At 38.7% G+C, this 23,908-nt stretch overlaps 3 protein-coding genes across 3 annotated transcripts; 1 reads left to right on the top strand and 2 right to left on the bottom strand.

The window, feature by feature from the left end:
• Nucleotides 1-1,915: 1,915 nt before the first annotated feature.
• On the bottom strand, nt 1,916-11,791 carry LOC132854994 (cilia- and flagella-associated protein 57-like). The gene is made up of 27 exons (XM_060883686.1): nt 11,744-11,791; nt 11,131-11,311; nt 10,533-10,855; nt 10,007-10,242; nt 9,758-9,875; nt 9,456-9,608; nt 9,174-9,313; nt 8,877-9,042; nt 8,344-8,454; nt 8,021-8,230; nt 7,533-7,706; nt 7,133-7,327; nt 6,830-6,985; nt 6,590-6,683; nt 6,340-6,488; nt 5,936-6,097; nt 5,733-5,792; nt 5,533-5,640; nt 5,197-5,328; nt 4,928-5,065; nt 4,423-4,581; nt 4,051-4,203; nt 3,555-3,746; nt 3,289-3,396; nt 2,965-3,096; nt 2,265-2,349; nt 1,916-2,130 (listed from the first exon to the last, which is right to left on the bottom strand). Exons 1-27 carry the CDS (start codon nt 11,789-11,791, stop codon nt 1,991-1,993), a joined length of 4,023 nt encoding a protein of 1,340 aa, XP_060739669.1. The 3' UTR covers nt 1,916-1,990.
• A 1,803-nt stretch (nt 11,792-13,594) lies between these two features.
• LOC132855328 (peptidase M20 domain-containing protein 2-like) lies at nt 13,595-18,811 on the bottom strand. The gene is made up of 7 exons (XM_060884202.1): nt 18,318-18,811; nt 17,256-17,404; nt 16,999-17,141; nt 16,643-16,797; nt 16,337-16,457; nt 16,059-16,166; nt 13,595-15,823 (listed from the first exon to the last, which is right to left on the bottom strand). The coding sequence occupies exons 1-7, from the start codon at nt 18,717-18,719 to the stop codon at nt 15,681-15,683; spliced, it is 1,221 nt and encodes a 406-aa protein (XP_060740185.1). The 5' UTR covers nt 18,720-18,811; the 3' UTR covers nt 13,595-15,680.
• A 1,102-nt stretch (nt 18,812-19,913) lies between these two features.
• On the top strand, nt 19,914-23,875 carry arpc5b (actin related protein 2/3 complex, subunit 5B). Its single transcript, XM_060883719.1, has 4 exons — nt 19,914-20,171; nt 21,169-21,242; nt 21,366-21,542; nt 22,267-23,875. Exons 1-4 carry the CDS (start codon nt 20,033-20,035, stop codon nt 22,327-22,329), a joined length of 453 nt encoding a protein of 150 aa, XP_060739702.1. The 5' UTR covers nt 19,914-20,032; the 3' UTR covers nt 22,330-23,875.
• Nucleotides 23,876-23,908: the final 33 nt, after the last annotated feature.

Genomic DNA, 23,908 nt, shown 5'->3' on the forward strand with positions numbered 1-23,908 from the left:
TCACGGGGAGCCTGTGCCTATCTCAGGCGTCATCGGGCATCAAGGCAGGATACACCCTGGACGGAGTGCCAACCCATCGCAGGGCACACACACACACACACACACACACACACACACACACACACACACTCTCATTCACTCACGCAATCACACACTACGGACAATTTTCCAGAGATGCCAATCAACCTACCATGCATGTCTTTGGACCGGGGGAGGAAACCGGAGTACCCGGAGGAAACCCCCGAGGCACGGGGAGAACATGCAAACTCCACACACACAAGGCGGAAGCGGGAACCGAACCCCGACCCTGGAGGTGTGAGGCGAACGTGCTAACCACTAAGCCACCGTGCCCCCCAGAATAAATTATTAAGTAAATAAAATCTCTTTTAAAAACATTTAAAACTATAAAACATGTATATAATTAAAATTATACTCCTCTGATTAATCTTACTTTTCATAATCACTCTTGACCAGCCTCTATGTTCTCCTCACCTCACATGTGGTAAATGTGTTTTTATGACTTCCTGTAAGTTTCAGGAAACACAATTGTTGGTGAATATACTGATGAACATTACAGCTTTGTCCCAAACACTAGAATTCCTGTGTGTTAAAAAATTTATTTCATGTCCAGTTTTGCTTTTAATATACTCAATAAAGTTACATAATGTGTTAGTTTATTATTCTTCTTCTTCTTCTTCTTCTTCTTCTTCTTATTATTATTATTATTATTATTATTATCATCATCATCATCATTGTTAATATTAATAAACATTGATCAGTTTCAGTTAGTGTAAACATGGATTAATAACATTAAATTAAAATTATTTTGTATAATTTCTTATTGTCCTCAAATGCTCTTGGATAACAAGTAATTTTGATCATTTAGATTCTATTTTCATAAAAATATTAAACATTTTTGCATTTGCCCCTGTAATTGATTTCCACCCTGTTATTATAGGGTCAATGTTTTTTTTTAAGAAACCGACTGATGTACTCAGTGACATCCCCAACCCCATTTTATCTTTCTGGAATGGAGGTTAAAATATCTGCTGCAAGGATTTGCTAACTTGATAAAATATTTTTTCTTCATCTTTTATGAAAAAAAATATTTTATCAAGTTAGCAAATCCTTGTAAACAAATTTGTCTGACAGCTTGGAAATGTGGATTTATTGTACATTGTACATTCATTCATCCATCCATTCGTTTTCTACCGCTTATCTGAACTATTCTCGGGTCACGGGGAGCCTGTGCCTATCTCAGGCGTCATCGGGCATCGAGGCAGGATACACCCTGGATGGAGTGCCAACCCATCGCAGGGCACACACACACACTCTCATTCACTCACACAATCACACACTACGGACAATTTTCCAGAGATGCCAATCAACCTACCATGCATGTCTTTGGACCGGGGGAGGAAACCGGAGTACCCGGTGGAAACCCCCGAGGCACGGGGAGAACATGCAAACTCCACACACACAAGGCGGAGGCGGGAATTGAACCCTGGAGGTGTGAGGCGAACGTGCTAACCACTAAGCCACCATGCCCCCCACTCCACTTGCAGTTAATTTATAAAATGTGCTGGAACTTGACCGACATTCATTTTTAATAGTCTTTTAATTGTAAAGTCTCAAAGGCACTTTATTAGAATAATAAGTCATTAAGTCACATTAAGTCATAACCCTGCAGAGCCTGACCTTTATCCACAACTCTCCTTGAACACATTCCCTTTGAGGCCATTTTCCTCTACACTCTCTATGTGAGTATGTTTGTGTTCTGTCTCGCTCAGGCACTCGATGACAATCAAGAAACCTTTAACAATTCACAATCACAATTTTTATTTTCACAGCTTTTATTTGAAATGTATTATTAATTATTTATTTCTTTTCCACAGCTTATGATTGGTGGTTTTCAGTGGAGCACTCCTGGAGATAGCTCAGGACCCTCCCACTATATCCTACATCTGAGTGTTCAACACCACCCTTGCAATCACTGGATGTTTCTAGTGTTTATGGGTGGAAGGTCCATGATTTTAAGAATATCCAGCTTTGGCGTTTGGCTCCTCATGTATGGCGACTTGGACAGGGTCACGGAGCTTCTTCCACTTTTCAGTGAGTCCCTCACTGATGCTGAAATAGAAATAAAGTACATATTCTTTTAAACCAAGTTTTCACAATGATGTGTCTCATTTTAGATGCTTTAAAAAAAATCTAAATATTGTGCATGATGTTGTAATGAATATAAATTAAATCTTGTTACTTACTGCTGCCAGGCGCATGAATCTTTGTAGTCCTGCTGTCCCGTGTCCTTCCTCTGTGGTTCTTTTCTTCAGTTGGCATGGCAATTATCTATACACATGCAAAACCATGTCAAAGTGTATGTAATAAACTGCTCGTTAATTGTATGGAACATGTACATAGCTTCAAACCAACTTTTAAACAGTATGAGAGAATATCTTCAAAGCATAAATTATGTCTTTTGATTTATTTGGAAAGAATTCCTTAATAATTATGATACAGCTGTCACGAACATGGGGGTAAAAACGGACCCAAATGCAGGACAGCTTAACAAAAACAGGATTTATTAACTTAAAAAACACTAAACAGGACAAAGACAAACCAGACGAAGACAACAGCGGATTCCGCGCTGCACAAGGCAACGTGTGCAGCACCCTTAGGGTTATGGGTTCGAGTCTCGGGCCGGCCATGACTGAGGTGTCCTTGAGCAAGGCACCGAACCCTCCCCAAATGCTCCCCGGGCGCCTCACCATAAATGGTTGCCCACTGCTCCGGGTGTGTGTTCACGGTGTGTGTGTGTTCACTGCTGTGTGTGTGCACTTTGGATGGGTTAAATGCAGAGAACGAATTCTGAGTATGGGTCACCGTACTTAGCTGTATGTCACGTCACTTTCATTTCATTATTTCAGGGGTTGTCTATTGTCTCTACATGTCTATTAATCTCACCTCAGCCTCTTTGATGTAGCTTTTGTGGAGCTTAAGGATGCTCTCCTTCAGCAGTTTTGGCTGCTGGATGACGTCTGAGCAGGTCTGAATGTCAGCCTTGATCCTGTCCAACAAAGCCTTTAGTCTTTTAATCTGAGGAAACAAAGACATTACAAACAATGTTAATGGTGGTTAAATTGTAATGCTTATTATGCATGTTATCAATAATATAAGTAATAACTGAATGCAGAATCCTGGTACTGGAAAAACGAGTCATTCGATTTAGGCATTTGTTAACACGGCTACATAGGAATTATTGTTCAAGTCATTAATGCACGTACATACCCTCTGCCTCTCTGTACATAACTCATTATCCTTGACTTTCAGCTCCTCCTTCAGGTTGTGTATGGTCTCCTGGTTCTTGCTGTTGATTTCCTTCACCTCAGACTTGAGCTAAGACAAAAAAAAGTTTGTACACTCTTTCACTTGTAAAAACATTCATTTCATTTTCACTAATTAGCCATCAATTGACTTATTGATAGTCAATTCTAGCCTTGCAGTGTAGATGCTGTATAAAATCCTACATTCTGTCATCCTGTTAAACTCCTCACCTTTTTTAAGAACAGTTTTTTCTCTTCGATCCTGTTCTTCACTTCCTCAAGATTAGTTTCTGCTGTTTGTCGCATCTGTTTATTGCTGTCTTTAAATATTTCGTCTAACTGGCTGTTGATCCTTTTTAAATCCGCCTTGTTCTGTGTTTTGCTCGTCTTGTGCATCTCGACTAAGTCTTGGAAGTGGACTTCCTACAGGGACAAAACAGACTCCCTTTTAATTGTTTTGTATCTTACTAGTTAGCATATTCAAGGTTATTTACATCAAAGACCTCTGGAAATGAATAACTACACAATGGAATTACTGTTATGTAATACCAGAATAGATAATAATAAAATCCAAAGTAAATGTTATTCTTACTGACGACATTTTACAGAATAAAACAAAGCAAACAGTATTGCAACGTGAACAGATTATTCCACCACAGAGCATCCTGTAATTGTGAATAACTGAATGTTTGCCAAAAAGCAGATGTAGTGTCAGCATGAGGCTCACCTGCTTCTGGACGGGCTTTTTTTGCTCCTTCTCCTTCCTGAGTTTCTTCCCGTCCATATGCTGGTCATGCAGGCTCTGCACTTCCTCCTTTAACATGTTGATCTCGAGGTTCTGGTCCTGAATTTCTTCCTTTATTTTCCAGAACTGCACCATCTTACAACAAACACACAGATTAATTACACTGTGCGAACTGCTGCCGTTGACCACATGTAAACTTTTGCATCGAAATTGAATCATAGTTTTTTTATGTTGTTCAGAGATGTGAAGTCGTAAGGCACGTATGTACCATGTATTAAAACAATATTTAATTACGTTATAATTATAACAAAGTTTTTCTTTTGTGTTGATCTGCACAAAACTCAAACCACACACCTGTTTCTCCATGAGCTTTATTTCATATTTAAGTTGGCTGCAGGTCTCCTGCGCCGCCTGAAGCTCCTGTTTGTATCTGAGGCAGAATTCAGCGAGCTCAGCTGTACTGTCCTTGTTCACGAGCTTCTGTGCTTCCTCAGACTCAAACTCCATCAGCTGCTGTAAAGTGAAGATGGACAAAGAATAAACTGAAGATCCTAAGTCTGGACTGAATATGATTCCTATACACAATATGGCGTATTTACTAAACAAAGCTGGTCCATGCATTCATTACATATATTACAGTCTTAATAGAATTTTGGGGTGTTAAATAATGTCAATGTAAACCTTCAATATGGTTAATGTACATCAACTTAGTGTTTAGTAAGTGTTTAGTTAGCATTAATGAATGTAGCCTGTGTTGGTTTTGGGCTTCTTTTTTACTTCATATATACACAAGCAATATGAAAGCGCAAATAAACACTGAATTAGTTAACCCATTAATAAGAGGTCCTTCATACAGTACCTTCAGCATCTTGGAGCAATCTGCTTGCTGAGTTTTGGACTCCACAGCCTGCTTTTGTTCCAGAGAAACCGCTGGACTTTGCAGCTGTTCCCTCTGCCTGGTCTCTTGAACGACCTCAGACTTCACCCTGAATCTCATCTAAAATGTTTGTAGTCATGACAGCCAGTCAGGTACATGTGTACTGAGTTGTGTGTGAGTGCGTATATAAACACACGTGTGTATTAGATGTATTAACACTTATAAATACTTTGTGTGTGCGTTAATCTCACATCCGGTTTATGGTTGTAGGACTTATCGAGTCTGATGAAGTTTGCCTTCAGCTGGTGCGGCTGGTCGACAAAACTTGAGCAGTTTTTGATGTCGGCCTTCATCCTCTGCACAAGAGCCTTCATGTTTCTGACCTATAGAATTATCCGTATCATTAGTAATATGTGTAATAACAACATGTACTAAATATACATAAGTACTAAAACAATTAAATAGGAACCCTGAATACAATTACAGAAACGGACCTAATCACAAAATGCAATGTCACAAAAACCTACAGGAAACGATCAGATACATTATCATTAATAATGAACAAAGCATAGTGTGTTGAATCAAACCTGCTTCTTTTCTGTGCACAGCTCTTCTTCCTGTTTTTTTATCTTTTGCTGGAGGCGTTCAATGGTCTCCTTGTCCTTGACATTTATCTCCATAACCTTAGCCTCGAGCTAAAATAAACATCTTCTGATAAGCTACATATTCATACTACTACTACTACCAATAATAATAATAATAATAATAATAATAATAATAATAATACCCGAGTGAGGTCAAGGCACTGCTCCTGAATCTCTCCTTTTACCTTCCAGAACTGCATTACCTTAAAACAAACACATGCAAAACATTAATTAGTCACATCGTGATTGATTTCCACACCAACCAATCATACTTTCATTTATATAACCATACATTTTTTTGCTCCGCAACTATATTGAAGAAAAAAAAAAATCTCAAACCACACACCTGTTTTTCCATGAGCTTCATTTCATCCTGTAGACGCTCGTTGGTCTCCTTCTCTGCCTGCAGTTCCTGATCTTTTTGGAGAAAGACATCTTTGAAGTTGGAGTCAACTTTCTCCTGCAGTTCCTTCAGCTTCTCTTCAGCGTACCTCGTCTTGTCCTGTTCCTGTAAAGTGAAGAAGATGTAAACTTCTCTTAATGTAGGCACCCTATCTAGTGCACTATACAGTATGTCAGATTGATTAATACCTGGGAAAACTAGTAAGAATACATGGAAGAGGGTTTAGGGAGACTGGACCAAATAAATAATTACAAAACAAGACATTTTAGGATACAGATTCAGCGGTATGGTCTGAAGATGAGGAAATAAGCAGAAAGGAAGCAGAACAGCAGTATGACTTTCTTTACCTGCTGAAGCCTCTGATCATAGCCCCGTTTCATATCCATACTGGTCTGGAAACGGTTTTTATCTTGCTCGCATAGTTTCTGCTCGTATTTCTGCCTCATCGTAAGCCGGTTGTTGTAGCATTTTAACAACTTTTTTTCAAATCTTTTTTCTGGGAACAAAATTAGCCAAACATTTTAAATCGAATATGGTTTGACGCTAAGTTTGACGGTAATATGAAGAGACAGTGTAGAATAAACTGAGTGTATTTACTCTGATCCTTCAGCTCTTCAGCATGTTTCTCTATCGTCTCAGCCAGGGCCTTCTTCTGAGAAACCTTCTGTTCCTCCATCTCAGTATTCAGCATCTACAGTGAGATATATACAATGTTTAATTATTATATAAAGATCTAATATTACATTCATGATAATTTTCTACTGTTTTATTATCAGAGTGCCTTAATGTCACTATTGAGGCTTACAGCTAAATTTTCAGACAATCTTAAATTCTAACCCGGATTATGCCTTTTAGATCATCAATCTCTTTGAGGAAGCACTCTCTGACTTTGTCAAGCTTTATCTCATAGTCCATGTGAGTCTGATTAAGCTTGCAATCCATCTCCTCCTTTAGCAACTCCATCTGGGCACGAACCTCAAGTACTCTCTGGTCCTATATGATGACAGAAATTGAATGCATAAATATAATCAGAGGCTAGACATAAAAGCAAAGCTTAGGCTTATACAGTACACTGTGAAAGATACTATACTGGGAATCATCACTACATTATATTCAAGCTCACTTCATGGTCATATTTACCTTTTTCTCTAGAAAAGCCTTGCTACAGAGGACCTCCTCGTCCTTCTCCTCCTCCTCCTCCTCCTCCTCCTCGGTAAAGCATGTTTCTTTCACCATGCTCAACTTGCATCCATCCTGGTCAGTGATTGACCAGATAAGCAGGGAGCCGTCCTCTGAGGCAGTCAACAGATACTGATCACCAGGCGTGACGACCATCTGTGAACACAATGAAATAAAAAACGTTGAATTAGACAGATTAGAAAATAGATTTGTTAAAAGCAACAAGAACAGACATAACCATCATTAGCTAAATAAATCACTCGTTCAAGAGCAGTCACACACAGAACATGCTAGCTGTTCTTGGACGCAATTTTGTTTTCGTTCTCTCTTACGATGCACATCATCATGACACAGCACTTACTTTGGTGATGGGACCAGAATGTGCCTGAAGCTCCGTCCAGGATATCTCCTCTTCAAACGGGTACTGAGCGACTCTGAGAATGCCGGCAGACGTCCCTACAAAGACTGCCTGGCCAGACTGAGTCATGGAGATGGCTGTGTAGGTCTCGTTAACTGAGGTAATTTCTCTTAGGACCTTAGGAAACAAAAACACATACAAATCAAGTAATTCTGACCAATCACAGAGAATAAATTATTTTAAGCATCAGCTGGTTTCAATATTTGTTTGATGCAAAAATTTTGCATCTATATAATTTTGTACAAACTGTAGCACCTGCTAAGATGTTTTATAGTAGATTTTTACAATATACAGTACAGGCTTGATAAAATTCTATACAAAATGTGGCTTTAAATAAGAAGCTTGAATTAAAGCTTAATGTGTCACGCAGTTGAGCTGCTGTAATTGTTACTTTATCTGCCTTTCAAATTTCCACATGATTTTTTACTTGCCTCTCCATCTCGGAACTCCTTTAGCATGGAATCGCCTACAGAGATGATGCTCTTATTGCTAGCCGAGAACGTCATGTCTGTAAAGGAGAACGATTTCTGCGTCTTTAGAGACTTACGGGCACCTGTCAGAGCGTTCCACTCAAACACAGTGCCGTCCAACCCATTTGACACCAGGTAACAGGAGTCTTCACGCCACTTCACTGACTGCACCTGAAGGATCAGAACAAGATATCTGAGTCATGGATACTTAGTAATGGTCTTCATTACAATTTCAAATATTTGCAAAAAGGTTTTGCAAAAATGTTCACGTGAAACATACTGACTTTGCCATTGTGGCCTTTCAGCTCCACTTTTCCTCCTGTTCTGAAGTTGATGATGCTTATCAGGTTTTCGCTGACAGTGGCGAACAGGTTGCCATCGTGGTTGAAGACGCACTGTGGAAACACGTCGATTGAACCCTCCTTTATTGTAATATTAACATAACTGTATTTCATGTTGTGTTAAATGTGTGTCCCTCCTGTTTATTCAGACAACACTTAAGTTCTGTTGACTATGCATGCTTTCATTTTATACTTATGAGATCTTATTTGAGAGAATTTGATAACACTCTTGTCTCTTGTGTGCATTTCTGTACTATATGTGCAACTGTAAATTTTATTTTAAAACAGAAGTATTGTTGTTGAATGGGTAACAGGCGCAAATAGCTATGTAGCAGAAGCGAAGACAACAGGCAACCTGTGCTGTAGGACCCGTCTATGGCATTTACTATGACAAGCCTTTTAGATTTTCACAATACTTCTGTATACCCAATTTGCAGACTTGTATAGTCTCAATCCAAATGTTAGTGAGTACCTACCTCACTGCAGTCGTGTATGTCAAACTCCTGAACAGTGCGGAATTGGTCAACCAACAGGTTCATGAGGAGGACTTTATCAGAGAAGCCCACCAGAATGGAGAGGCCATTTGGGTGCAGTGAGATACAGTTTGGCTCTTCAGGAAACTGCTGATGCAGCTCTAGAGAACTTCAGAAAAATACAACAAAACATCACCATACAGTCAGAAATATGTAACAGGAAATAAACTCTAATGGATTTTGTTTTGATAAAAAAAACAAACAAAAAAAAACAAAAAAAAAACCATTAAAAGCTCCTACTTGGTCTTGTAGTTCCAGATGTGCACGGAGTTATCCTTTGAGCAGGTGGCGAAGAGGGGTTTGAAGAAGCAGACGGACAGATCTGTGATGCTCCCTGAGTGAATTAAGTGGAACAGGTACTCAAAGTTGGCCTGCTTACTCTGTTAAAATAAGCACAGAGAGTCAGTACAGTGAATTTCAATAGAGCAGAATAGATAAAACACTTTTTTATACTAGTATAACATGGTATAAATGTCATTGTTTATTACTGTATACTTATCACAGCCTTTGCTGTTTTATTACCTGTCTATTCTCAACAGAGGCGAGGTTGAAGTGGTAGATCTGGCCTTGCCGTGTGCTTATGGCCAGCGTCTCCTCTGAGGGGCTCAGACAAATTGATTTGACCTCCTGCTGTGCCGACACACTCGGCTCACTGCTGCACGGGTCCTGAGGAATCTGCAGATCAGAACACAGGTCTTATTATTATTTACCCTCAGACTCGGGTTATCTCTTCAGCAGGAGCATTAACAATGAATTTGCTCGGCTATATCACTTTGTAAACTGCTATTGCATAAAAGCAAAATATTAAATATGAATCCACTCACTTTTATTACCAGGGTTTTTGTATAGCCATACTCCCCAGTTTTCTCATAAATACAAACTTCCCCCAGGCTGCCTGTACAGGCAAAGCCTTTAGAGTATGCCGTGATGGTAGTGATACCCGGCAGTGCAGATGTAGATGAAGTTTCACTATTCTCTATTTGCCTGTAGAGGGAGATAAAGTGTAAGAAATAATCCTATCATCCCAACAAGATGATGCTGGAGAGATTCACTGCATCTATCTCTGTTGCTACCTCTCAGAAGGACTCGTCAGACTAAACAACATTTCATCCTTCACCAGCAGGAGGTTTCCCGTTTTCGTCCCTGAGACAATGCTATTCTCAGACAGCCACGCATGGGACTTGATGCATTCACAGTCAACCGAAAACATGCTGATCTTTTTCAGGCAGTCGTTCTCTAGTTTAAAAACGCTGAAGACGTAACTTCCGCTCACACAAATCTGTGTGTTGTCCACTGGATTAAAGCTGACCTGGGATTAAGAAAAAGCAACAATCACTATACACACTCATTTAAACACACAACTGTGAGGCTATTAATGTGAAAAGTTAATGTTATGGGTTAATGATCATAAGCTAAACTCTATCATTTTCTGTAAACACCAGCAATAAATAAATGAATAAAGGACATTAATAGATAGAGTTTTTAGTTTCCGGGTGGTTCTATGCATGTATTTGGTGTAGAATCATCAGTATTCTGTATTACATATTATAAAATCCACTTACTTTTCACCAACATCTACAAGACATTCAGAGTGTTTACCTGATTGACAAAGCCAAGCTTTGTGGTCTCTACGATGGCAATGAGCTTGTCCTTCTCCCACTCCCAGTAGAAGAGGTTCCACTCGGGTCCTCCAGCCTGGCACAGTAGGTACTTGGAATCAGCAGAAAATGCCATACAAACAAACTCCTGGATGCTGAAGCCGTTGGCCATCAGTATCTGCACACTAGTGCACTCTTCACTTTGTAAGTCATAGACAGAGACAGTGCACTGTATTCCACTTTCTGACACAGCCAGGTAGCGCCGGTCAGGGCTAATAGCCAGAGCACGTATGCCCTGTTGCTCATGTTGGTATAGCATTAGTCCTGTGGGGTAACATTTTGATGTTAGAAATATACTTCAGATGTATTTACCATGTCATAACCAAAGCTTCTGATTTGTTAACTTGTGGCTCGTGTACAAAAAAACCACTTCACGTTTTGAATGCAACTGTATACAATTGTGCATTAAAAACACTGCAGTGCTTTTGAGGGGAAATATACATTGTACAGTGGGAAAAGAAAAATGTATTGGTCAGTGATAAACGCCTAGGTTGTTTTAAAACAGGTCATACAGGAAGTGCAGATATTATCCGGCTTACCTCGAATAAACTTAGCCACATGCTTATGGACATTGTAGATCACACAATTGTTTCCACTAGGAAAAATGATGGTTTTCTCATCCAAAAAAACTAAGTTGTTTCTTGATTCCTGGTGCAAACTGAAAATGTGATGAGGCTCCACTTTCACCTTCTGAGTCACCTGAGACTCTGTAAGAGAACTCTGAAGTGAAAAAGAAAGCATTAGTTTTGTAATAACTGTAGTTCTGGAAAGAAAAAAGAAAAAAAAGAAAGGCCTTTTATTTTAATGAAATGTCATGAAATGATAGATGACACAGTATTTGCAATAAATGCCACTATTATACAGACAGTCTAGCTTATAGCCAGTTATGAAAGACATTTACAGCTGAATTTCATGAAAGCATTTTGTTGGTGCGATGAAAGCAAGCTGTGGGAAGTTCAGCACCATGATCTAGTCCTGAGTTTGTGAAAATACATCTTACAACCATATTGTACAAAAAGGCAACTCTTATTAAAAAGGTATTCTTTAGCAGTTTATGGCCCAAAAGGCAAGTAGGAATCACTCAGAACCTGAGGGTGACTTAATGATTGACAATAAATTTAAACTAGTTGAAATGATATAGTTCTCTGTTACTTGTTTACACAGCCGCAGTGTGAAGAACCGATACTTTCCCAAATACATGAAACCGTGGAATCGATTCTTTTTGGTATCAAATCCTTGCCCTAACTTATGGTACAAGGGCGCAAATTTATAGCCTGTTATTGCTACCTAACGAGGCTAATGTCACACTAATTTCACCAAGGATTAAGAACGATGACTTCTTCAAACTTTCTACTGCTTAATGTAGTGAAAAATAAACACTAAATGTCGTAAACACAGCTAATGTGTCAGACTCGATAAAGAGCTCGGTACAGCCAGGGAAAAGCATTTAACCGTGTTTAAAACTCAATAAGACGTAAGACATGATGAGAGGGAGACAATCTGAAACTTTGTGGGACAAAGAGGAAAAATGGCGAGTTTTATAGCGGTAGCAAATGCTAACTGTCTTAGTAATCATGCACGCGCCAACAATTAGTAATCATGCACGCGCCTACAATTAGTAATCATGCACGCGCCTACAATTAGTAATCATGCACGCGCCTACAAGCAGTAATCATGCACGCGCCTGTCAGTATGATAACATAAATACTACGATTACTAATAAATAAATAAATAAATAAATAAATCAAATTTAAGCTACCTAATAGGGCAGGTGTGTATGCTCTAGGGGCACAAACGGCACATTTAATGTCAGCTGTTTTTTATCAATATAGAAATATGTTAAATAAGTTTGCATTTGTTTAAATTTACCTCAATCTCGAATTCAGACATTTTTCTTCAGTCGTTTGCTCTGTTTTATATCACTTGTTCACTTCTGACGACAATTACGTGGCAGAGTTCCACGTTCTAATTAACCGGTTACCTAGCAACCGTTATTGCGTCACAAATAGATCGGTCCGTTTGATCCGTCCGATTTTACATCAATTTAATTAATCAGATGAATCAAACGGACCGATCTTTATGATAAACGTCATTACATTCGTTCATATGTTTCACTGCTGACGCTGTGACAAAGTACATCATTTTACATGGTGCGTTTTTATTTGAACTGGGAAAAGTCCGTGTAAATCCAAGTAAACAACTTTACTTGGATTTACTTGGTAATTACTTGGGAGTCAAGAATCATTTACCTGGGAGCTGAAAGAGTCGGTTCGGAGCCGTTTAGGTTATACGGATCATATAGCACTGATTTCACTAAACGCAGCTTTTTCTACACATGCAAACAACAAACAAATATTTATTTTGCACATTTTTAGTAAAGTGCAAAAGTGCGACAGTATCATTTAGATAAGTGAAACCATATAAACAAGACTAAAGAATCAAGTGTCAGCCGAGAAACACAAAGGAACCGAATAGGTTTAAATGTGATGTTCAAGCCATTTACAGATGCATGACTAGATTTTTAAAGTCATGCTTGCTAAAGATTTAATAAAAAAGTATATCCTACATTACCAACTCCAGGATGCAGCAAACAAAGTGAAGGAGGTGATAAAGGAAAACTTCATCCATGACTTAACTAGATACACCAGGTTTATCAACACAAGCCCTGCTGATTTTCTTCAATTTCTCATCCACAAATTAAGCTAATTATAATGTACATCATTTAAAATATCCAGATTTTATTCGAGCTGGATATCTTGAGACAATTTCCAATGTGTCAAAGCTTTTTTTGAAATTAATAAACAAAATCTAACATATTTATGAAATCATATATGTGAAGGTAAAAGAGAGATTAGGATTTTAAAAATTCAAAGCAAATCTTTTTTTATGATTAATGATATGATTTTTAATGATATTTATATCATATGTATTTAATAAAAATAAATACATGAATTAAAAGAAAAATAATATTTTTGACATTTTAACAAACAATAAACACAAAAGTAGCAAGTAACATTTCATAATTAATTTATTTTCTAAGCATCATCATGCAGGAATAAAAAAACATTTCCAACATGAACACAGTAGTTTGTTCTCAAGATTTTTATTTGCCAAAGTTCTGCTTTTATTTGCAATAATGCTTTTATGATAATCGTCTGATATCGTCATATCTTCACCCGGCTGCTTTTTTAGGTAACACATGATAATGCAGTTTGTATTGCGGTGTTATTATTTGTTCTTGTACAACATAACAGTATAGATGCAATGCAGCAATTTGATCACACACGTAGCTGTCAGTCATCAGCTGCTAAATGTCTTTGAAAGGAATGATGTTTAATAAACAAATCATTAACATTAAGACGGACTGACCCAATAAACTGAAGGAGCTCTGTTCTGACCCTGCAGAAAATATACATCACAATTGGTCAATATGTCCATCAACGATTAAATGAATGAGGAAGTAAACTGAAGAGCAATAAAGAAAGAAGTGAAGTTGAGAGTATACAGAAAGAGATGGAAGAGAAAACATGTACAAAAGAGGTCTAGTTAAGTGTGTAGGATTTTATTCAGCACCTGCACAATTAAAAACTGGTAAGGTAGAATATTTTATTTATATGTTGTAACTTAAAATGTGTCTCATTTTTGAGATGGCTTAATGTTAATGCTTACTAAAAAATGCTTGCTAAGTGCTTGCTAATGCTTGCTAAAAATGCTATAATAATCTACATTGAATTAATACAAATCTGATTTATGCAAAATATAGTAAACACCCAAAGGTGTGAAAGCAGACTAGATGCTTAAAAACTCATCATAGAGACTTCCAGCTCTCTAGCTATAGAATGGCAGAGTGCTTTTCCAAGCTTATAAGGCACATTCTTCCCAATGTGAAGAATGTAAAAGGACCTCTTCACCGCCTCCCTCCTCGTGCTATGATTAGGAAGATCTATACTGAGAGATGCTGGGAGATTTACCAGACTGTCCCAGCCCTGTCCCAGACTGACCAGCCCTACCCTGGCTCTAGTCTTGAAAAAACAGCACTGGAGAAATCTGCTGGGACACAAATCTTTGCAGATTTAGAGAAAGCATATGACCGGGTGCTTAGAGAAGAGCTGAGGTCAAGAAGGTGGAGGACTTTAAGTATTTAGGGTCAACCGTCCAGTGTGACAGGGAGTGTGTAAAAGAGGTGAAGAGGCGAGTACAGGTGGGTTAGACTGGGTGAAGAAAAGTGTTGTGTGACAGAAGAGTGTCAGAAAGAATCAAAAGAAAGGTGAACAAGACAGTAGTGAGAGCAGCTCTGCAGTATGGGTTAGAGACTGTATCAGTGAGGAAAAGCCTTGAGGCAGAGATGGAGGTAGCAGTGATGAGGAGGTTGAGGTTCGAGTTTAGGTTTGAGTGACGAGGATGGACAGGATTAGGAACGGGCACATCAGAGGGACGGCTCAGGTTGGCTTTTTTGGGGACAAGGTCAGAGAGACTAGATTGAGATGGTTTGGACATTTACAGAGGAGGGAGATGCTTATAATGGTAGAAGGATGTTGGAGATGGAGCTGCCAGGTAAGAGGTCAAGAGGAAGGCCAAAGAAGAGATATATGGATGTGGTAAATAAGGCCGTGAAGTTAATTGGTGCTAGAGTAGAGGATGAAGAGGATAGAGTTAGATGGAAACTGATGATTCGCTGTGACGACCCCTAATGGGAAAAGCCCAAAGTAGAAGAATAAGAGATTCTTTATATAACAATATAAGAATAACAAAAAAAGATCTGAATTCACCAGGTCTGTGAGTTCTTCTAATCCCAGAATCTCCCAATGATATTCGAGTTGAAGCTTGATTAAATTAATTTTGTGCATTTCAGTACAACAAACAATAAGACTTCTGTTCATCACCGGAGATAATGACCCAGGTATCTGTATAGAGATTATCTGAAGTAGTGTACCTATCTGTAATGCCCATGAGGATTAAACTAGTGGAAAAGCACATCAGAGTAACGCCGGGTTTCTAGCCCTGTGTGTGGGGATGATGAGTCATCACCCAGAATTAAATTAAATTAAATTAAATAAGTTAAATTGCAATTCTTCAGGTTTCTCCTGTTTCATTTTCTCTCCTCATTGAGTTTGGCCTCTCTAAACTCCTGTTTGATTTTGTCCAGCACTCCTGGGCTGTAGATCACATCCAGCGCAGTCATTGCCAAAGCTTTGGCAGTACGAAGAGTATAAAACTGAGCTTCATCTGCACCTGAAATGCACCACGGTCAAATTATAAAACTGCAAAAAATCATTTTTACATTTTGCTAAATGGATCAGACAAAAATATTGCATTAAGGAATTGCTTAAAATCAGTATGCTATCTTTAGGCTTTTAACTAAAACAGTATATATTTTTAGACACAAAATACGACAGACATGACAGAATATTAGAACTAAACTGAGTATTGTGCTTTGAGAGGTTAAACTCTTTAGCTTCTGACTCACCAGCTGCAGCTGTATATTCTTCAGTGTGGTTCAGTGCCTCAGACCCGATGTAGAAATAAGGGTGAATTCCTGGAACAGCATGACTTACATTCCCAAAATCTGTAGAGCCTGGTACAGAAGACAAGAAGCTTACAGTATCTTGCACAAAATATGTTGCTATATCCTGCAATTAGTCAATAAACACCATATGAGGGTGAAAGATTTCTCTCACTTTCTTTCTAAAAGCATAGAGATTCTCTAAAAATAAGTCAGAAGACAGGCTCAGAAAAATATTATACCTGAAAAGCCCTCTGTGGTGAACTTCATGCCAAGAGCTTTCCCATTCTCTTCATAGAGGTCTTCCAGAGTGCGGTTCCTCAACATTTCATGAAACTCGTTCTTCGCAAAAACGAGCTCAACCTGTAAGACACAAGCATATTTTATATCGTATTATAAACAGTATATGCAGGTTCGAGTTTAAAACTTTCTTTTCTTGATTATAACTTTGTAAAGTGAGAGATGAACCATCACAAGGCAAGCAGCAACACAGCTAGCGAGGTGAAAGCTGTGTTTTTGGATATTGTAAATTAGGGTTGTGAACTGACCTCACATCCTGTTGCCATAGCAGCAGCACGAAAGCAGGCCTCAGCTTTGGCTCTGATGGTGGGCAGGTCTCTGTGTGAGGCAGTGCGAAAGTAAAACTCCAGCTCACTGTAGTCAGGGATGATGTTGGGTTTCACACCGCCGTGCTTTATGATACCTGACCAAGTATGACCACACAATAATGAGGTTCACACACTTACACTGCTTCTGCTTTTCCTTGTAGTGACTCTAATGACTAGGACTATAAATATAGCTACAAGCCTGAAATGTAGTGCAATAAGGAAGACAGTTTGTGGGGACAACAATAAATAACAATTCTGGAGTCAAATACCGTGGTTATAAGGTTAATGATGCTCACCATGGATCCGCCAGTCAGGCCTGAGCTGCTGGCGTAGTACAGAGATGTTACTGTAGGCCATGACAGCTGCATCTAGTGCATTTACTCCTTCCCAGGGATATGCTGATGCATGAGACGCATGTCCATGGTACTTCACCAGCAGGCTGCAAATCCAAGCACAAACAGATATCAGCAATATTCTACTCATCTGCTTACATAATATAAACATCCTGTCAGGAGCAAAAAATGAGCCGATCTGCTATACGATACTGATTTACTTATGCAGAGCCATGGCTGGTAGATAAGTGGCATCCTTCTGAGTGGGATGAGCCATCAACACCACATCCAGATCCTTGAAAGCTCCTTCCCGCAGCAAATCCACTTTCCCACCTTCATCTTCTTCTGCTGGAGTCCCCAACACAGTTACCTAGTAAGTTAAACATTAGACAACCTTCAACCGATGATCAAAGCTATTACACATATAATTACTTATGGAGCTCAGTAGCTGAGCAAAATATCTGGATATGAATGTTGTTATTGGAAGTACATTTCTGTTCTGTGTTATAACTGATGCATGTAGTGTTTTTGCTTTGAACGTGCTGTTGTATGCTTCGGTGTAAAAATTTATAATTTGAAATTATAGGTTAAGGTTCTGAGATTGATCTTAATATTAAATTAGGCAATCATACCTGCCTGTTACAGTCACATGCACATGATCACAAAGTAAAAAGAGAGTGGATTCCAAACAAATGATAAAGGGTTTATAAATGTACAAATATCTAAATATTTAATAAGAACCGAATCACCAGCAAGCTAACATTAGTATTATTCAGAACACTACTGGAAAATTTTTAAAAGCTAGAAAATGAAGTGACTTCCTTGTGTCATTTTTCCTTTAAAAGAAAGACATTCTATTTTGGGGTCTAATGGGCAATGAACAGACCACATTAAAAACCAACAGTCCATTTGGTTCACATTGTGAAGTTTACTACATTGCCAAGCATTAATAAACACCTGACCATCAGATCTATATGTTGTTTGTCTACAGACTGTTGCCACAAAGGTGATGTAGCATTAAAAATGATCTTCTGTGGAAGTAAGAGGCCCAATGATGCTCCAGCATGACAATGCCCCTTATCTAATGAACAGCCTTGACAGAAGACTGGAGGTTATTATATAACAGAAAATCTGGAATAGGGTGTTCTTATTTTTGTCCACAGCGTTTTGGCTATATAGTGTGTACGCTTAATGTAATGCACATCTAAAAGTCTGTTTCAGTTAGTGTTAGTGTATATCTGTTGTGTAACACTATACTGTATGTCTGGACTTAGTTGGCACACCTTGATTGACACAGGCCACGCCTCCTTGCTCTCTAGTGCCGCCTTCAGGCCGAGGGCTGCTGCAGCTCCACTCTCTGCTATCAGGTTGTGTCCACACGCGTGGCCTATAGCAGGCAGAGCATCATACTCACACAGGAACCCCACATTAACCACACCCTTACCATCTCCTCCACCTACAGGTCCCCAGGTGGCCCGAAAAGCTGTTTCTAGTTTGTAGTGTGCTTCCACTGTCCACCCTTTCTCCTGGGTGAAGAAGCGGACCAGAGTTTCATGAGCTTGTCTTTCCTCACATGCCACCTCTGGGTGGCGCCATATCGAGTCTCCTAACAGATGGAGTTTGTCTTTGGCCTCATCGATGGAAAAGCAAACCAGCTGTTTTAGTGCTTGGAGTTTCTCATTCATTCTGTAACAAGACGCTATAATATTTACGAGACAAAGTCGCGTTCGTTGCTGTGTTTTAGCCAAATTGTAAACCGAGATTGTAAATTGTAAACCGTGCCTTTAAACCGAGATTTACGGAGTGACGTCACATTAACGTGACTGCGCACAATGTGAACACTTTAAAGTTCAAATTACTTTATAGCACTATTGGTTTTTAAGTTATTTAACATATAGATAATTTTTTTTCTTTTGATTAATTGTACAACACTGGCAATAATACCGATATTTTTAGAAGACAATAATCAACATTATTGTTATCACGAACGTTATCTCTCCTCCTTGTTGCTAACACTACAAGCTATTATCAACTGGTTAGCTTGTTGCTAACGCTACACGCTATTATCAACTGGTTAGCTTGTTGCTAACGCTACACGCTATTATCAAATGGTTAGCTTGTTGCTAACGCTACACGCTATTGTCAGCTGGTTAGCTTGTTGCTAACGCTACACGCTATTATCAAATGGTTAGCTTGTTGCTAACGCTACACGCTATGGTCAGCTGGTTAGCTTGTTGCTAACGCTACAAGCTATTGTCAACTGGTTAGCTTGTTGATAACGCTACACGCTATTGTCAACTGGCCATATATATATATATATATATATATATATATATATATATATATATATATATATATATATATATATATATATATATGGTCAACTGGTTAGCTTGTTGCTAACGCTACACGCTATTATCAAATGGTTAGCTTGTTGCTAACGCTACACGCTATGGTCAGCTGGTTAGCTTGATGCTAACGCTACACGCTATTGTCGATAGATAAAAAGCCGAAAGAATAAATCTGCTGATTATAAATTAAGTGAATTACAATGTTTTTAAACATACATTATATAAAAAAAAAAACAAATAAATAAAATAAAAGACCGTTATAATGCTAGTCTATTTATTATTCTATTTTTATTTTATAAATGTGTATTTATTAAAGCATGCTCCATTTCTTATTCAGGCTTAGTAAATGGACCGAATGAATGAGAAAAATGAGTCAGTATTCTCGAGGCTCGCTTTGTGCATTAGAACATACAAAGACATCCTGTACAATTGTCTGTACAACTTTATTTGGCCTACACATTGTAGTGTATATGAAATAACCGAAATGTGCAGTTTTTTAACTGGCCACTAAGCTGATACTGATACGGAAGTGAGCTTTACGCAGAGGCTCCTACTCCTGATGAGGAAGTGAGCGACAATCCAGCTGTTTTGAAGCCTAGCATAAAGCGGATGTGTATCGTTTTCCGTTAGAGAGTAAACTGATCATCATGTCGAAGAACACCGTCTCCGACCGATTCCGTAAAGTGGATGTAGATGAATACGACGAGAACAAGTTTGTAGACGAGGAGGATGGAGCAGAGAACCAGCTGGGTCCAGATGAAGCAGAAGTCGATTCCCTCATCAGACAATATCCTTCTGTTCAGCTATGGCTTTATTTATTTCTCTACACACTTATGCATCTGTATCAGAAAATACACATCGGATTAACTGTGTAATGCATCCTGGCCTGCAGACCACCTTCCACTCATATTAGCAGGCAGATCTTAGAGCTTTTAAAACCAATGCTTTTAAACCACAGCCCTGTTTTCTGTCTAGACTCCTTCAATCATTCCTACGATTTGTCTTTTCTTTTTTTTCTATCTATTTCTGGGCCTTTTTTTAGTGTTATGAGGTTAAATGTGATCCTCTGAGTTCCACACCCATGTTGATGTCTCATAAGGAAGGTTGATTTACAGTCTGCTGGATGTCCAGACATGTCCAGACCAAGACATGTCTCACCACCACATTCCTCCCATTGAGCTGTTTTGTTTTTGTCTACACAGAGTATTTAATGCTCAGAACTCTCGAATTTACCTCAGGAAGACGACCTATATTGCACCGTAGCTTTTGTAGTCAGTTATTTTATAAAGAGATATAAAGATTATGCACTTGAACAAGACAACACTGGTATGCATTTTTATAATGAAGTATATAAAACTGTAGCATTGTCCATATTGTGCATGTCTAGTGTGTAGGTAATGACACATTGAGTCGAATTAAGATGAGGAAGTTGATTTTGTTTTCCATATATGACCGTTGTGGCTGACACTAAACCCTGCTTCCTGTTTCTGATTGACTTCATGTCAACATGATTAGCTGATGAAATAACTGCACCGTTGTATTGTCTCAGTACCAGCACGTTCATATCTCTCATGTTTTTCCTCAGACGTTATTGTACAGCACTTTGTTCAGTCCTGTGGCTGTTTTAAATGTGCTTTATAAATAAAGTGAACTGAACTGAACTGACTTCATGTCGGTGTCTCGGACGTTACACGTCACTTCTGCTGTGAGAGATTTGGTGTTGATATTATAAAATATAACTGTGATGTGGGATCATATTTTTCCTCCTTAACTCCAGACTGTAAAGGGAACCTGATGGGAGCGTTGCAGGCGGTGCTGAAAAACCCACCATTCAATACCAAGAATCAGAACGTCAAGGTGTTTAACTAATCGTTTCTATAGTAACAACTCCCGTAAGGAACCGTGTAGCGTATTGCGGATGCAGGACAAAGACAGATTGTTGTTGAAGCTAAGAGCCGTGATTTGATTGTGTTTGTTTAGGACCGTGCCGAGGGACTGGTGCTAAAAGTGCTGAGTTCGTTCAAGGCAAGTGACATAGAGAAGGGAGTGCAGTCTCTGGATAAGAACAGCGTGGACCTGCTGATGAAGTACATCTACAAAGGCTTTGAGAGGCCGTCGGAAAACAGCAGCGCCGTCCTCCTCCAGTGGCATGAAAAGGTACAGTAAACCACAGGGTTATATTAACACACTTGTTTTACCACTATGGAGTCTCCAGGGTGACTATACATTCATATTTATTACATCTTCTTTACTACAGAATAAAATGTATTAACTTTGGTATTGGAAGTTATTCGGGTTTCTTCTGTACATGTTGATAATTCTGCCTTATAACAACGTCCTGACTTTGATGGTTTTCCTTATAGTTCTTAAAGGTACAAATTGTGGCTCCGGAGTCCCGTTAAATTAAATTCTGTAGAATTGGAGAATCATTGTCAGAGTTGGTATGTTGCAAGGCATAAAGTACCAGTAAGGTAGCAGTTTTCAGTGCATCTACTATTCTACTAATTAACCTTCATATTAATGTTTTTTTCTGGGGTCATTGTACACAGTATTTTATCGCATTATGTAAATATATGCTAATGTTTGCATGGTGCAAAACCTGAAAAACATCCAGATTTGCAGGCTGAAACACCTTGCTGATGCGAGAGATCACAGGAGAATGACCAGAATGGTTTATAGTCACTTAAATAATAATCTTAACAATTCTACAACAGTAGAAGACCACCTCAGGTTCCACTCCTATGCGAACACTAACTGCAGCTCTTGATTTTTACCTGCAGGATTTCATGCTTTGTGCTGCAACATGATTAGCTGATGAAATAACTGCACCGTTGTATTGTCTCAGTACCAGCACGTTCATATCCCTCATGTTTTTCCTCAGGCTCTCTCTGTAGGTGGTGTGGGCTGCATCGTCAGAGTACTGACTGCACGGAAAACCGTCTAAAACCTCTTCCTGCTCCACTGCTCCTGCAAACCACAGGCGGGGCGACCTGGTTTTACGTTCAGAACAAAGACCAGATTTACACAGGGTGCTGCAAACAACTCACACGTCACTTTGATGTCTTTCTCTCCACCCCAGTCAGCCCTTATTTTTTCGCTCAGCCTCTCCGTTTCGCTCACACGGACCGTCGACTTTTTCCTCACGATCCTTTCAGCTTCTCTCAGGAAGGCATCGCACCGTACACTTTCGAGCAGTGCATTACATTGTGATTTAAAATCACTTGTGATTCGATTAAGTAAGATTAAACGCTTCTTTCCATTTCCTCGTGTCAGATTAGCCCAAGTCGCTCCAGGCTTCCAGCAGTTTTAGTCATTTCATGCTGTATTTAAACAACCAAAGGGCATTGGCTGTTTTATATAACACAATGTAGGTGCAGCTTAACCTTCTAACCCCAGCTTCTTTGGAAAGTTCATGCTGCACAGGGAAAGAGCATTAATCCTGTTCTTGTGTAGACGACATACATTTTACTAGATATGTGTGTTAGCATAAAATGTTAGCATAGTTATCGTATATTACTAATCTGTAGCGCTCTAATTCATCTACTAGCATTTTGGGCAGAACTGTTTCAGCTCATTAAAGGCTTTCTTCTCAATCAACCTTAACATACCAAATCTGTTATGGAATTTGACCTCAAGCAACCAGTGATAATGTATCATATAATGCAAGTGAAATTAAAAGAAAATTCTTTAGCCATTTCGTAGCCATTTGTCTGTGAAAATCGTGATGCAGTAAAAGAATTTAAAGATGCTGGTTTATAAACCTTGAAAAAAAGGTCAGACACAGTATTGAGGTGCTAAATCCATTCTAAGTGGTCCATCCTAAATCCAATTCTTTAGCCATTCTCGTATTTTGCACACGAACGCAGCCTTTGAAATTTTCAATCGCTTTTTTTTTATTTGAATAAATGGCCAAGAACGAATACGTTGTAATAAAAATACAACATAAAAATCGTAGGATCCTTTAAACAAAAGCGAATTATTAGTCGATTAGGTTTGTTTCACGATACATGTCTTTAAAGCTAGAATGTTTGAGATTTGAACTGAATAGCAGCTTCAAGAGTTTCTTACAATTTAAACGAGGAACTCTTTCTATGAAGATCACGTCATGGCTGTAAGAGACGAGAACACGTGTATCGATGCTTACATGCAATTTTTTATTATTATTTAAAAAATTTTGCTTGCAATGTCTCTTCAAGTTCTGCTAATCTAAAGCTCTTACTGCCCAAAAAAAAGGGTCGTTTTTCTTCTTCATTCGTCTGTAAGTAATCCTTCTCCATAGTTGGATAGCTGCTTTAAAAGCAGACCGTCACTGTTTAAACCACACAGAAGGAAACTTACAGACCTGCCTGGACCTCGGACTGCTCTCGTGACCGAGCGTAAACACATTTTACAAACCAAACTGGTCTACAACTGCCTTATTAAGTATTTCTTTTTTATGTTTGTGCTTTTAAAAAATCAAAAATAAAGATTTATACATACGATCAAACAAAGTTGCCTGTATCCTTGTATTTTTTTATATATAT

The sequence above is a fragment of the Tachysurus vachellii genome, chromosome 12 (assembly GCF_030014155.1).
Source record: "Tachysurus vachellii isolate PV-2020 chromosome 12, HZAU_Pvac_v1, whole genome shotgun sequence".
In the NCBI taxonomy this organism is placed as follows: Eukaryota; Metazoa; Chordata; class Actinopteri; order Siluriformes; family Bagridae; genus Tachysurus; species Tachysurus vachellii.

Excerpts from the sequence above, each read along its gene's own strand:
- LOC132854994 (XM_060883686.1), bottom strand. The coding sequence starts at position 11,791 with ATGTATTTGGGAAAGTATCGGTTCTTCACACTGCGGCTGTGTAAACAA. Across the intron at positions 7,707-8,020 it reads AGGAGTTCCGAGATGGAGAG|GTCCTAAGAGAAATTACCTC; the intron begins GCAAGTAAAAAA and ends TTGTTTCCTAAG. Across the intron at positions 6,489-6,589 it reads TGAAGAGCTGAAGGATCAGA|AAAAAAGATTTGAAAAAAAG; the intron begins GTAAATACACTC and ends TTTTGTTCCCAG.
- LOC132855328 (XM_060884202.1), bottom strand. The coding sequence starts at position 18,719 with ATGAATGAGAAACTCCAAGCACTAAAACAGCTGGTTTGCTTTTCCATC. Across the intron at positions 17,405-18,317 it reads CGTGGCCTGTGTCAATCAAG|GTAACTGTGTTGGGGACTCC; the intron begins GTGTGCCAACTA and ends TTAACTTACTAG. Across the intron at positions 16,798-16,998 it reads GCCTGACTGGCGGATCCATG|GTATCATAAAGCACGGCGGT; the intron begins GTGAGCATCATT and ends ATACTTGGTCAG.
- arpc5b (XM_060883719.1), top strand. The coding sequence starts at position 20,033 with ATGTCGAAGAACACCGTCTCCGACCGATTCCGTAAAGTGGATGTAGAT. Across the intron at positions 20,172-21,168 it reads AGTCGATTCCCTCATCAGAC|AAGGGAACCTGATGGGAGCG; the intron begins AATATCCTTCTG and ends CTCCAGACTGTA. Across the intron at positions 21,243-21,365 it reads CCAAGAATCAGAACGTCAAG|GACCGTGCCGAGGGACTGGT; the intron begins GTGTTTAACTAA and ends GTGTTTGTTTAG.